The sequence below is a fragment of the Pezoporus wallicus genome, unplaced genomic scaffold (assembly GCF_028554395.1).
Source record: "Pezoporus wallicus isolate ANWC-B61680 ecotype Strahan unplaced genomic scaffold, APGP_CSIRO_Pwel_v1 scaffold_2584, whole genome shotgun sequence".
In the NCBI taxonomy this organism is placed as follows: domain Eukaryota; kingdom Metazoa; phylum Chordata; class Aves; order Psittaciformes; family Psittacidae; genus Pezoporus; species Pezoporus wallicus.
This window is the reverse complement of record NW_026642851.1, coordinates 5,670,045-5,685,309: the sequence shown is the minus strand read 5'-3', so window position 1 is coordinate 5,685,309 and position 15,265 is coordinate 5,670,045. Positions and strand designations below refer to the sequence as shown.

General features: G+C 36.6%; 1 protein-coding gene across 8 annotated transcripts in view; it reads left to right on the top strand.

Annotated features, from left to right (window-relative positions):
- Nucleotides 1–15,265, top strand: part of MINDY3 (MINDY lysine 48 deubiquitinase 3) — a 52,010-nt gene that overhangs the window by 16,333 nt on the left and 20,412 nt on the right. For all 8 annotated transcript variants that reach the window (XM_057432889.1, XM_057432892.1, XM_057432890.1 and 5 more), the window contains 5 exons: nt 1,270–1,384; nt 1,792–1,865; nt 2,281–2,360; nt 7,410–7,480; nt 8,668–8,748. In XM_057432889.1, the coding sequence (XP_057288872.1) occupies nt 1,270–1,384; nt 1,792–1,865; nt 2,281–2,360; nt 7,410–7,480; nt 8,668–8,748 (421 nt within the window). The remainder of the gene's footprint in view (nt 1–1,269; nt 1,385–1,791; nt 1,866–2,280; nt 2,361–7,409; nt 7,481–8,667; nt 8,749–15,265) is intronic.

Here is a 15,265-nt window from a genome sequence, read left to right as displayed (position 1 = left end):
TCATCATATGAAGAAAGATGAAAGAGGAAGATATACAATTTCTCTTAACGTTATCTGATCAAAACACTAATTTCCTGCTCCCCCTACCCCTTCCACTCATCTCCTCCATCTTTGAACTTGTGGTACTCACTTCAGTTTTTCTCAGCCTTTCTCACTGAAAATTAGCCCTGGCATATGCCTTCAGAGCAAGACGAATGATGGATTTCAGAACTAACTTTGCCTTGCATACCTTGAGTGCCATGCATACCTATTGATAATGAAAGGTAGATTAAAAATCTCAAATGTTAGCCAGAATAAACCCTTGTATGGATATATATTTTTGTAGCTGTTTATTTTTTTTAAACAATACTTAATAAAAGTGTGAAAGAAATTAACACACAAGTTTATGCAAGATAAGCAGAGAGTGTGATCTAGTTTGAGTTACTCAGTATGACCTGATGTTTGTGTTACGAAAAGTATTTAGCTCTGTCCCAAGAAATAGCCCAAGAAATAGAAAGTGCATTGGAACCTTGATGGATCTTTTCATTTCCTCTTTTTTTTTTTTTCAAATTCCTTTTTTTTTTTTTCTTTTTAAATATATGATCACCTGGAGTTACCTTATCATCCAGACAGCAACCCTATTATAGAACTAGATAAGTTTCCCAGATGTTAACATACCACTCGTGGTTTTGAACATACTGGTTTTTACCAAAGCTAGTTTAACAAAATCAAATTTTCCTGGGAAATGAAATAATTACTTTGAAAGCCTGAAAGATGTTCTTACATGAAGATTTTTTTCGCCACTGTTTATGGACTGAAAGTCTTTCAGAATGCTGTGTAATGCAAATTTATTTTGGTGATATATAGACTATTCAGTTTCAGTAACAGTGTGTTGTAGAATTACTGGTTCAGCCCTCTCTGCTATTTCATGTGTGTGTAACTTTATGGTTAGTGTTTGCATATAAAAACTGTGTTCATTTTTGCACATTGCTCCAGAATTGTTCAGTTTTGCACATTGCTCCAGAATTATTCATCTTCTGATGGGTAAATACTCATGACTTTATGGCAGTTACAGTAACCCCAGAACAGCTGCTATGTCATTCTGTATATAACACCAGTTTTACTCAGCTTTTACTTGGATATTTTCATGTTGGGTATTAGTAGTTCTTATTTGTGCTTTGTGACACTAATCATGTTAGGTATTAGTAGTTCTTATTTGTGCTTTGTGACACTATGCTAATGCCTCATCTAAATACATTCTTCTTTTTTGTTGGGTTTTTCTGTCTTTAGTAAACGAGCATTCAAAAGCTTCCCTGAAATGAAGGATGCAGTTTGGGATCAGTATTCGGTGTGGACAAACAGATTTGGTGTATTGCTCTTTCTGTATTCTGTAATACTCACAAAGGTTTGTGGGCTGTTTGATGCTTTTTATGTGTGTGTGCTTTTCTTTTTTAAGAGAAAGTTTGATCATATAACCTTTTTTTTCCATAAAAGGTGAACACTAAACTGATAAACTGAATAAAATCTAGACAAATGCATGGAATGGTGTCTTCATTCCATGTTGCAGTTCATTTCCAGCATATAAACCTGAAAACCTCAGTCCTTTTTTTTTTTTCTCCTTTAATGATAGAATTACATATTTTGGAAACATATTTCCTCATAAATCCCCAACATCTCTTACTAAATGAAGTGTCTTTAGGTATCAGTTCATATAAGGGCATCAACCTCCTAATGTTTTACTGTTGCATTCTGTTGTTGTAAATGTGGCAAGTTATTCCTTAAAAGAGAAAAAAGTTTGTAATTTTTCGGCAGGGTATTGAAAATATTAAAAATGAAATTGAAGATGCAGCTGAGCCATTGATAGATCCCGTTTATGGTCATGGAAGGTAAGCTGCAAAATATGGTTGCTGCCTCTTGAAATAGATTAGTGGGCTATTTTTTTTTTTGTTTCTGTAGCTGATCATTCTTCTAGGAAATTACTGATATGACAACAAAGAGTCAACCATAACTTTAAAATAGCTAAAAGTAACACATTTCTGAGGAAATGCTTCTGTTATTGGTGAATTTTCAGAGGAATAATTCTGAAATGCGAAGCTACATTTTTATATCAAGGTGTTGGTTGAAAGAGTAGAGATAGTATTAGCATCACTGAATTAGAAATACAAGCTAATTAAAGGAATATACGTAATACTTGCTTAGCTGACCAGATAATACAATATTTTTTCATTTGTTAGAGTTAACCACTTTTTCAGAAATAAATTTTATATCCCTTTTGATAGGCTATTTCTTTCTGTTATGTAGCCAAAGTTTGATTAACCTCCTGTTGACGGGGCATGCTGTTTCTAATGTGTGGGATGGAGACAGAGAATGTTCAGGAATGAGTAAGTTGATTCTGTTTTATGCTTGTTCATATTTTTACTGTGACCTACAGATTTGGAATATGCTCTGTGCTCTATTTCTGTTTTGATAGTCTCCTTGTTTACTGTCCTTTGATTTAAGCAGACCTCCAGTGGAAATAAAACATACTTGCACTAAATCTCTGATGGTAATATTGATGAATACAGGATTGTCAGCTGCAGGTTGAAATGGTAACTGGTGGCCTGAATAATGGAAGGGAATGCAGTCTTTGGAAGTTGTGAAAGTTCGTCATTACAACGGGGATAGGGCCACTATTCAGAACAGCTGCATCAGACTAGAGAAATGGACTGACAGGAACCTCATAAAACTCAAATCCTGCATCTGGGATGGAATAAGCCTATGCGAGAGCACAAGGCAGGACTGGCTGGCTAGGATGCAGCTTTGTAGGAAAGGAGCTGAGTGAGTTGCCCTTGAGGCATCAGTGTGCCATTCTGGCAAAGAAGGCCAGCTGCACTGTGGGCTGCATTAGGAGGAGGGAAGTGATGGTTCTTTCCCTCTGTCTGGCACTTGTGGGACCACCTCTGGAGTGTTATGTCCAGTTTGGGCTCCCCAGTACAGGAGAGATACTGACGTAGTGGAGTGAGTGTGGTGGAGGGCCACAGAGATGACTGGGAAACTTTTGTGGGGTTTGTGCATTTCATCTGACAAACAGAAATTATTTGAAAGCAGGAACAGTTGGATTATGAAAGTGTTTGCAGCCTCTCTGCTACTTCTCCAAAGTTTATCTTGGGTTTATCAGCATGCTTATTACAATGATCTTTCTGTCATCCAGGTCATCACTTTTTGATTTTTAGATTGTGATTTATCAGTCTGAATTGTTAGATTATGATCAATCTTAATTGTTTTGCAACTTTCCTTTGCACTAGGATAATTTGCTGTTTTACAATTTAATATAACTTTTTTTGAAATCTTTGCAGTTCATCCCCTTGTCTTTCAGATTCTGTCTGGTAGACCTTATTTGTTAGTTACCTAAGTTAGAATTGTTTTATTTTTCTGAGAATATTGAACTGTTTGCACTCTGTAATATTTCACATTTAGGTTCTCATCAGTTCTGCCCTAAAAATACAGAACTCCCATAGAAACATCTGTCTCTCTTTGGGGTGAGAGAAGGACCAGAATATAATCTTTTGTACGTTTTAAGAATCTTGTATTACATGTCCTGTTTTTCACCAGTCGAGTAATTGAAATTAACTAATGTTGGGAGCCCTCCATTTTCTTCAGATGCTTGGGATAATTACAGTCAAACCCAGCTAATTCACTGTTCTAAGTCTATAATCGGTATATTACAAAGTGATTTGTGTAGTCTATCAACAAGAGGGATGAAGAGCAACCAGTACTGTTCACAGCTGTGTAGCCAAGACTGAATTTTAGATACATTGTCACATTTCCTTTATCAGTCGTGTTTGTCATCTTCTTCAGTCATTTCTCTAGCATTTTGACTTTCTTTGGCATCTTTTCTACCAGTGCTATGAGTTTCTCTTGCAGAAAGGTTGCAGGTTTAAAAATAACAAGTACTAAATATATTTGCTGACTGTTTTTTGAAGTTAGCTTTTTGTGCGTTTTTCTGGTTTGGTTACTGGTCACTTGCCTAAAATTCATCTGGTCAAGGAAATACAAGTTGGATGGTTTGACGTTAGTATTGTACAGAGTTGATTGCCAGTGCTGCTTTATCTTTCCATGTATAAACATAATGGAAAGATTTCAGGTACTTCTGCAATTAGGAACTTCTGAAACTGAGGGACAGGAGAGGCATCCCTCTCATTGGGGGAACAGTGGTGCCAAGGAGCTGCAGAAAGCAATGGATGTGATGTGGTTCATGGCATATTTGCAGGGGCAGCAGTGAAGCATGGAGCAGCAGTATGAAGATGCAGCCACAACGCAGGAACAGAAAAGATGCTAGTTAAGTGATGCTGTTATCATAAGTAAACACGTTTACTAAATTGGATTTCTGAAATGGCATTTGCCTTACAATTTTTATTCAGAAGTTACGTGAAACCGCTTTACCTCATGTTCAGCTGTTTAGGTAATAAATTTTTAATTAAGAAGTAAGTCTTTAAAATTATTTTAAAGCCATTTTAAAGGTCCTGCCAGTAATTTTATCAGTGACAAAAAAACATGCTAAATTAGGAACTTCAGGGATTACCAGGTAGTTTGCAGATTATACTCAGAGTTCTGACTCTTGCAGTACTGCATATTTTCCAAATATGCTAGGAGTTATTAACTGGAATTATTCGTGGTTACCACTGATAAGAATACCAGTGGAATGATGCGTCTTCTTTAACTTTCTGTGTCTTCCCCTTTAAATCTTTCTTCTTACTATATTCTCTTCTCTTGCCACAATTACAGAATCATAGAATCGTTAGGGTTGGAAAGGACCTTAAGATCATCTAGTTCCAACCCCCCTGCCGTGGGCAGGGACACCTTACGCTAAATCATATCACCCAAGATAGGAAGAATATAGGGAGGTAGATGTATTTTTTCTTTTTTATTAAAGAGTTTAATTCTTATGTGACGTGTAGCAATTGAATATAAATACAGAAAATGCTGTAATAGTTTTTTTCTAAGTAGTGTCCAAGAATTCCTCATGTGTTCATGTTGTCACTAGGTGGCGGTATCCGATACAGTTGGAAGCTATCGTTAGATTTTTTAGAACCGTCGTTTGTTTGGACCCGATTTTTTTTTTTTTTTGTAAAGGCTTGAGGTTTCTCCCTTTTTAGAAATTGGATTACGTTGCAAAAGTACTTTTTGAAAAAGGAGAAACTAACTTTCTGACAAGAGGTGTACATATTCATTTTCTTAGGTGATCTTTGGTATTACCATATCTCCTGCAGGGGTGTGTTGTTTTTTTTTCTGGCAGGTGATGGTATAAACAGGGATGAACCTTGATTTAGAGCAGCTTGATTTCCTTTGTTTCCTTGTAACTCGTAGAAGAGTGATTTTTGCTTTTGTTCCTGTCTTCTCAGTTGACTAATTCTGAAGGAGGCATGGGTAGACCAGTGACTGGGCTGAAGGTTACCTAACAGCTTTCAGATACACGATGAATGTAGCTTGACTATGAGATACTCAGTTATCTGTCAAGGGAAGAAAATACTTAGATCATAGAATCATTCCAAATCATTTTCTGAGTACTAAGTATTATTTATATGTGACTTTGCTGTACTGATCTGAGCATTAGCTCCCAAATCTGAAGCCTTAGTTTAGCAGACTGAACTTTAGATTGATATCTGTGAATGATTTTTAAGAAATACATGTGATGTGTTAAAATTTTTTAACTTTCTGTTGCTTACTTCTGCCATTTGTTTCCCTTCATTGCACATATGAATGTGCTATTTCTGAAAAATAGCTCTTCCCTAGTTTGAAGGATCCTTCATTAGTGGGTTTTTCGTGTTTTAATTAAGCTAATTCTCTTGCTCTCAGCTCAAAGAAAGGATGAATTGTTTCAGTGTATGGTAGTTTATAGCAACACAGCTGTAAGTCAGTGAGATAATGGGCTGTTGCAAAGTATTATCTGTCCCCCCCTCAATGTTTTAATTCCAGTCAATTTTGAAGATAATCCTTAAAAACAGAGTTTCAAATCAAAGAATTCTGCACTGTAAAAAAGAACCTTTTAATATGTATAGCTGACAACTCCAAGGAAGCAGTTGTATTGCCAGGCCACAAAGGTAGGGAATAAGTTAGTATTTGTAAGGTTTTGGCAATTGTTTTGTTGAAGTTGGGGTTTGGTTTGGTTTCGGTTGGGTGGGGTTTGTTTTTTTTTTGTGTTCTTTTTTTTGTTTGTTTGGTTTGTTTATTTGGGTTGTGTTTTTTTTGGGGGGGTGGTTATTTTTTTGCTAAACAGTAGAGGAAAAAGCTAAGCCATCACTATAATAACTTGTGCACTGTTGCAAAAATCGGTGAGGTAAGCTTGAAGTTGGTGAAGGGAGCATGGCATACCATGCCTAGCGCTATGAGTTATGGTGAAATGCAGAGTTGGTTTTTGGAAGTCCAGAAAATTTAGAAGAGCTTATTTTACTAGCTCTGGTCCTGAGGCTTTAGCCCATCGGTAAGGGTTGTCATAGTTTTATGCTGTTGTACATGAATGATCAGTGTTAAAAAACATAGTTGGAACTTAGTGCTTTAGAGGGAACTTTCAAATAGAAAGTCAGTGTGCTCTGAAAAAAGGCAATATAGATATTTTTAAATTGGTCATGGTGTATGTTCCCATGTTTATTTGCAGGATCAGGCGTGTGCTGCTCTTTATTTAGGCAGTCTGGGGACCTAGCAGAGCTGTTCCAAGTAGACAATACTTGCACTGCTGAGATGATGTGTATGTAAGCCCAGAGCTGCTTCAAATCTTATAGCTAGTTTCTAAGCATGAATTTTGAAGAACTTTTATTCTTCAATAAGGGTCTGTAAGTGCTCTTCCAATCAGTTGTACATAAATATTTCAGCTATTCCTGACAGCTGTGTGTATGTTTGAGAGCTGTAGGATGCATTAAGTGGAAGTTGGAACAGAATGCCAAATAGAGTAAATGCTTTCTTTCCTACAAACAAAACTATTATTTGCAAAGTTGTTTTATTATTCAGAGTGTGAAATTATAAAGGATAAAAATTACCAGGGAACTATCTCCCTTTAAAAAAAAAAAAGGGGGGGGGGGGAATGTGGGGTAACACATATATGCATATATATGGGATTCTTTCCTCTTCAAGATAGCTGCTTTTCTTAAATTTTTCTGAGAATAATTCTGGTGCAAGTTACAAGTACTTGGTATTCTACCAAATCCATCAACTTTTGAAAAAAGGCCATCAACAGTAGACTTGTAAAACTATTCATTTGGCTCTTAGAGAGGGAACTTATTAAACTGTTACTAGCTTTTGACTATATCGTGATGATTTGCTATTGTTGCTAAAACTGCATGATTCTTAGAATTGTTGTTACTTGATCAATTTTTAAAGTTAAAAAAAAACAACAAACCTGCTTAGAAGAGTCTTTTCAGATTTTTCTTGTAAGTTTTTTGCTTTATTTTGAACAGAACTTCTTGGTATACATAAACAGGCAACAGTAGGCTTTTTGACATTGATGGAATCTCTGAGATATTGTAAGGTAAGCAGTTTTATGCATCATTTAAGAATTCTATTAAGGTGTTGTTGACCTCTTAGACAGTATTACTAACAGCTTCACTGTGAATTTGCGATTAAAGAATTTTCAGAGTATGTTGACATTAAACCTGAGAATAATCATAGAATAGTTAGGGTTGGAAAGGACCTTATAATGCCACATGAAAAACAGATACATGATAAAGTAGTTAAATGCATCTTACTGACTAAATATTGTTGCTATTGAAATTAGAACTTTATTATACCAATGTAATATAGCCAGGTATAAGCTTAAGTTTTTACTAAAGTAAGGCTTAATGCAAGTCACGCAGATGGTTATAAAACTCTAAAGTCTCACAGTGGCTTGCTGTTATGAATGTTGCAGTTTTATTGTTTTTTTTATGCTATCACTGTCTTTAATTTAAGAGCCATAAGTAAATATGGTAAAACGACTATAAAGTAAATGTATTCTGAATAGAATATGTTCAAGACCTGAAAGTTACTTATGTATTTATCTGTGAACATTCGAAAGTAACTGAAGTGCAGCTTAGTCCATATTGTTTCTTCCTGTTGTGCGTTTCTTGATTTAAGGTTTTTATTTGAGAAATTTTTTGCTTTACAAATACTACTTCAAAACAATGTTACTACTCAATTTCAAAAGGCTTTTTGATTATTCTTGTCAATCTCTATTGAATACCTGCAGCTTATCTCAGGGTTAAAGAGGATTAAGTAGTTGGTGTATTGACTGTAACTAACTGTCCATTACATAAATGGACATTACATAAATGTCCATTACATAAATGTCAGTTCTGAGTTGGTTCATCCAAAACCAGCTAATAAGTTGTATGGACTTCTACCTCATTTAGCATCCAGTTGTAGTATTGTTAAGCATAAGAGTATTTATGTACAGTTTGAAACATGGCTCCAATGGTGAAATAAGGGATATTGTTGATACTACAATCTCACTGCTGTTTTATTTCAGTTAATTATCATATCAGCTATCTTGTTTTCCAAGTCAAAAAAGAATCAGTGGTTGAAATTAAAATCTAAGTAGTTTAGATGGTTTTGTCATCTCATTGATGTTGCATTCAGAGCAGTTGGAACTCCACTAACTGAATTCTCATTAACTTGATCGCTAACTAGGTGAATTTTCTGGGTTTGATTTGTGTTTCTGATTTTGTTGTACCTGTTTAGGTTGGCTCCTATTTGAAATCTCCAAAATTTCCCATTTGGATACTTGGCAGTGAAACGCACCTCACAGTCTTTTTTGCCAAGGTATGTTAGATGTGATTTTTTGGTAACCTCGGGCAGATAAACACTGCATAAATTCAAAGTTCAGGTCTTGCTGCAGTGTGAGTTTCATGTGGCTTTAATGTAAAAATGTAGTCACCAAACGTTTTAATTAAGCCTTCCATTGAAGGCCGAGTTGTTCATATGGTTTAAGGATATCTCATAAATTTTAGTAAAGTCTTTCAGTTCTAGCTTAATTTATTAGGTTGGGGGAAGGTTATGCTTTAGAATACCATAACTGGGATAAGCACTGTCTTAAATTTCTGTAGTGTGAGAGAGATAAAAAGGAAATAGTTATCGGTAGGTGCCTGTTAGTAGTTTAATCTCCCTGACAGTACTTTCACAATTTTTAATCTATAACCATAGTTTGTTGTTCTGGATTTAAAATCAGTATCAAGACTGTAATGATAATTCCTTGTATTTATTCTAGATTTAAAATACATATCAGGACTGTAATAATAATTCCTTTATTTTATCAAATATGTACTGTAATCTGTAGAACATAAAAAAAGCTTTTGAGATGAGTTCTCAAAGTATGAGACCAAATTTTCTGAGAAGACAGTATGTATTTCTTTAGTTGAAGATTTAAATTGCTTTCCTTACATTTTTCTGTTTCTATGCAACACTTGTTTCTGCTTAAAAATAGTTGTTGAAACTTTAAATGCTACTTACTAGTACATTTATTAGTACTTACTAGAAATGAGCTTTCCTGTCCTTAGTATCTTACAAATGAATGACTATTGTAGGTTTAAATCTTGAAAGTAAGTACTAGAACATAAGACAAAGTTGAGCTGTTTAGGCCAAAGTTTTCTTTAAGGAAATTAATCTTTAAAAAGGGCACACAAAACCTAAAATTTTTCTTAGAAAAATGAACAAACCTCCCAATACACTGGGAATTTACACGTGGCAATGGTTCTTTACCTTTAAATTTAAAAATCCTTTAAATTAATTAGTCTGTATTGCACACTGAATATTTTTTTGCAAATTCTGTTGCAAATGCTATGCTAGAGCTTCCCGGAATCCCTTGTGTCTGATAAATGCTTTTTCTTCCTTACTCAATGGTAAGGAATCCTCCTTTGAACGTTTGGTTTTTTTTTTCCCTGCCTTACTCTCTTCCCAGTAAAGTTTTTTTTATTTCAATTTTGAAATCAAAGTCAGTACCTTATCCTATAGATAGCAGTCTGATGCAAATAGGCATAATCACTCTGTTATACTAGTCAAATGTACCTTACTTGTCCAGAATGTTATTACGTTTTGTTTCTACAGTGGCCCTTTCCAGATAGAAATTCATTTCTAATGCTCTTTCTCTTAGGATGCTGGGGCCTGTTTGCTGGGTTTAACATAACGGGGCATCAAAATCCGATGCCTCCAATACGGCTTGGTTCCTTTTTCTTCACTGAACTCTGCTTAGCCTGCAGAAAGCTGAAGGTTGTGATTATTATCTTAAGAAATAAAGCAGGGAAGGGAAGCAACATAGGCTTGGCAAAGAATTTCCTAGTTTTTTTTTTTTTTTTTAATTTGATGTGAAGAAGCAGGAGCTGAAGGTGTGTAAAAGTTCTGAGTCCTGGAATTTGCATGTCTCATCTCCCCATTTCTAAATTTAAGGTTGCTGAACATTTCAGGTGGAGCAGAGATGTCAGCTACAGTGGAAATATGAATCATGTCAGCAGTCTGTTTATTTTGTCAGTTGAAGCTACATGCCAAAAACTACAGGAAGAAACTTCAATTAATTGCCAGTGGTTAGTCAGCAAGTTGTTGAACTAGCGTGTGTTAATTGCCTAGATGGTGCTTGATACTGAGGATGTAACTTCTATCTTGATGGTGATTTTGATTACATGAGAGAGAAGTCTTCAAAATGGAAGCAGAAAAACAGACTGTGGAGCCAAAAGCAGTGCAGATTAATTTTGGAAAAAAGTAAATGCAGCTTTAATTCTTTCAAGCTGCTTATAGAATAGAATAGTTAGGGTTGGAAAGGACCTTAAGATCATCAAGTTCCACCCCCCCTGCCATGGGCAGGGACACCTCACACTAAATCATATCACCCAAGACCTCGTCCAACCTGGTCTTGAACACCGCCAGGGATGGAGCATTCACAACCTTCCTGGGCAGCCTATTCCAGTGCCTCACCACCCTAACAGGAAAGAATTTCCTTCTTATATCCAACCTAAACTTCCCTGTTTAATTTTTAACCCGTTACCCCTTGTCCTATCACTACAGTCCCTAATGAACAGTCCCTCTCCAGCATCCCTACAGGCCCCCTTCAGATACTGGAAGGCTGCTATGAGGTCTCCACACAGCCTTCTCTTCTCCAGGCTGAACAGCCCCAACTTTCTCAGCCTCTTCATATGGGAGGTGCTCCAGTCCCCTGATAATCCTTGTGGCCCTTCTCTGGACTTGTTCCAACAGTTCCATGTCCTTTTTATGTTGAGGACACCAGAACTGCAATCTTCGTTGCTGTCTTGGAGACATTTCTCAAGCATGGGAGGTTCAACAAGCAGAAGGTTTTATTGATGAGAATATCAGTAATTTTTCTTCCTGGATCTTAGCTGATCTGTTGCCAGCCAAACAGTTATTTACAGTTAGATACATTGGAGGCAACCATGCAGACACAATGAGTTAAAGTGCAGTGGATCATCTCCCTCTCTACTCAGGCCACACCTGGAATACTGAATTTAGTAAAAATATTACAGCTTGTTCTGCAAGTGAGTATGTAATGTAGTTGGAAAGGACATACAAGTATCTGTATTACCTGAATAGTTAGCTTTTTGGAACTCTTATGTGTATCGTAATAGAGCTGCAAAAGCTTGTATCAATAGTTTGGACAGGGGACACACTTTAGCAGGGAACTCTAATTAGTCCTGATGTGTTTTCTTTCTTTCAGTTACAGCTGTGTGTGTATAAGTCCAGAAAGTTGCCTAATGCTCAGCTATACAAATTTAACATTTGCTAAAGAAATAAGGGTGGCTATTGCTGCTAGTGGTAATGGGCTGTGCATTTGCAACAAGGTAGATTTTCCCTGAAAATGAGTATGTAGCTTCTTCATAAGAAGCTAAATCCAAGCAGTCGTCATTCCTGCCTCTCCCTGCCCTTCCTCCCTGTCAGTGAGTAAGAAAACTTTTAAATGGCCTCAGGCCAACAAAAATGAACAAGGAAGCTTTCATCTGACACACTAAGTATCCCTGCGTGCTCTGTCAGATGGTAGTAAGGGAAATAGATAGTATTGTAAATGTTGTCTAAAAATAAACTTTAAAGGACTTTTTTGGCTTTGTTTTTTGTTGGGGTTTGGGTTGGTTTTTTGTTTCATTTCATTTTATTGTAGGAAAAAAGTGAGAATTGGGGCATCTTTAAATTACTTGATGTACGGATAAAGCTGTGATGCTCTGGATCAAATGCTGTATGGTCAGTTCTTGGTTATTTTTATGATGCTTGTAACATAGGAAGTTGGAACAAGCTGAGACTCTCCAGAATTTTAGGAATGTCAATAGTGTGGTCAGACACTACATAAAAGAATGCCAACAGGTTGAAAATGTTACGTGAAATAGAACAAGAAAACATTTCAGTACAAACAATAGGAAGAATAACAGCAGGTTAATAGCTGCTTTCTAACTACTATTTGCTGGTGTGCAGATTCACATTGTCTGAAAGTTTGAATTCAGGCTCTTTGGAAGTTAAAAGACAGCATGGAATGAGTGTCTGTCTGGTGACTTGAAACTGCCCATGGGGACACTTCAGAGCTGTGTAAGTTTTTTAAAAATTTCTTAGTTTATTCCCAGGTCTTGAAGCACAGAGGCCACAACAATCTGTCCACTTTCAGTTGCAGCATTGTGGCACTTCTAGACCTGAAAAATCAGATAAGCAGACTAAGCTCCTAGCTGAGACGTCTGAACAAGTTACAAATTGCTGCTTTTCGAGGAAAATGTGCCTGTTCTGCTATGTTGGGACAGTACTTACGGGTTTGGATTACATTTATTTTTCTGACTTTGATCACTGTAACCTGTTCTGCATGTTCTCAGGGCCGTTCTTCAGCATCCTTGATAGTATTGTCTCTCAGAAGAAAGACCATTCACTTCTGTTCCTAAACAATCTTTTTCATCAGAGTTCATCAGAAGGACACCTGAACAAACACTGACACTGCCATAGGAGATTCTGAATTTGGGTCAGTGGTATTTATCAGAACTGGGCTAAGGGCAAGTGTTATTTCGTACAGCATTTAATCTCGGAACACCAACAGAAAATGTCAGTGACCATGAAAGGAAAGAAGATGCATATGTAAAAATTCAACCATTACTAGTATGTGTTAGCAGCTCTGATCTCTGCAAAAGTAACCTATATATGTCCAAATAAATTGTATTTATCCTTTAACTTGGAACTCTTGTACTTTAAGAAGGTAGTGAAAAATAGCTGTGCCCTTCGTTTGTTTTTTGCTCCCATGACCAGTGAGAGCAGGTAATCAAATTTTGAAAAAGTCCAGAGAAGAAATTACCAGAGAAGAAATCAAAGTCAGATTTTGAAGAATTCTACTTCAGGAAATGGTTACAGAGCATGTGGTTTCAGAGTCTTTAGTTTCCCTGAGTAAGTGGAATTCATTCTGCTTGGGACAGCCTGGATATCTAATAGAAAGAATATAAATGTGCGGAAATAACTTCTGGACTAAAGCAGGGTTTAAATTTTCTGTGTGCAAATGCGGCTCTGTTCTTGACAGTATCTCTAACCTGGCTAAATCAGCCGTGAATCTTCAGCTATTTCTATTAGGCTCTATCTAAGAGCTCCTTTCTGTAGGAAGAGACCTCTTTTTGAAAGGAATGTTAGAGCAGGTTGTTTCTTGTGGGATCTGTGGACCTCCGACAAAAATTGAAGTAACCTGGTTGGTTTAAGCTTCAGAGTATGAATGCTATTGGTAAGTGAATTTAAATTGTTTTGAATAATGCTGTAGTTCATAAGAGGTGCTTTGTCCAAATCTGTTTTCTAACAGAAAGGCCAACTTTGAGGCCTCATAGTTGGCAGGGGGCACCACAAAATAAAATACTTCTGTAAGGTATATACCCTATTCTAGATTTGGAAGATCACAGACCATATTCTGCTCTTTGTGGGTCTGTTCCGTTTGTACTCATGGATGGTATTTTTTCTAACATAGATGTGAGTTTCTCTCTCTGGGATCAGACATTTCTGGGCAGTTTATTTGTTTGGGAGATTTTTCCATGGGAAAACTTGTGCTTTTTTTCTTCTTATCAGTGATTTTCACACCGGTGTTTATCCATGCAACTTCTAGATTTTGTCTGAACTTTTCATTGTAGTGAAAGAGAGTTTGTGATGCAGCAGTGTACAGTGGCATATTTATTTTTAATGAAACAAGTTCATTATATCAATTTACCCAAAGTCATAGTGGCTTTATTTTCTCTAAATATAAAAATATGTAGCACTGTCATTTATGATGTCTCTGTGTTTTGGGGAGTTTTTTGGTTATTAGAAATGTAATTTAGCCTTTAAGTGAAGATAGCTTTCATGAGATGCTCTGCAGGAAACCAAAGACGCTCTGTGGGGAAACCAAAGCAAGTTGGAGTGACTATATGAACTTTCCACAAGACATGTTCTTTTCTATGGTTTGCACAAGGCTTGGGAAAGAAGCCAGGTGTGCCCTCTCCAATCCAAGAGATAAAGAACAAATTCTGGTTTTACAGCCTCCCTGACGTCCTTTCAGGCTTCAGAGTTTCTTGGAGAACTCTGGGCTTCTGAGAAGAGCAGAGATATGCGGAGGATAGTAGAAAGGTTGAGTGGGTAGATGGAAGTGGTAGACAGCTGGGGCTGATCTGCAGAATTATGAAGGGTAGGGTTTGTAGATCATTGTGCCTTAAGAAATCCAGTATAGACACTACTTAGACCAAGTCATAGTCTGATGCAGTAGACAGGAAACACTGTGGTTGTGACATACATTATCATGTCCTAAATCAGAGAGAGTCAAGAGACTGTGCTAAATTTCTCAGGATTTTAGTGGGCCTGACTTGGATTTTCTGGTTTTAGGATTGCTGATACAGGATCATAGCTCCATCTTCCAGGGTCAGGTAGGACTCTAGTTACGCAGGATTTTGGAGTCTTTCAGGTATTATTAGAAGGATGGAGTGTGATCTGCCACACAGCTACAAAGAGGTGTTGGAGATCCAGCTATGTGGATTTTTTTGTTTTTATTAGCCTAGTACAGTAACTAAAAATGTTGAGCTAGGAATAGAAAGCCATAGCTATGGAATCTAAGATCACATGATTTAATTTTATCAAGGCTAGAGTATAATAACATACCTATATATGTTGAGGAAATTGCATGTGAAAAGTATTAAAGAGCATTCTGGTGGTATTCCAGTTCCTGAGGTTGGGTGATAAAGAAGTTAATGTCTTTGAAGACTGGAGAAATGGATTTTTGGGCAGTAGTAGGCATTTTGATAATTTGTGGCAAAAGCTCTAAAGGGAGAACATCTAGAGTTAGGTCAGGGTCCTGTAATGCTTCTATTGC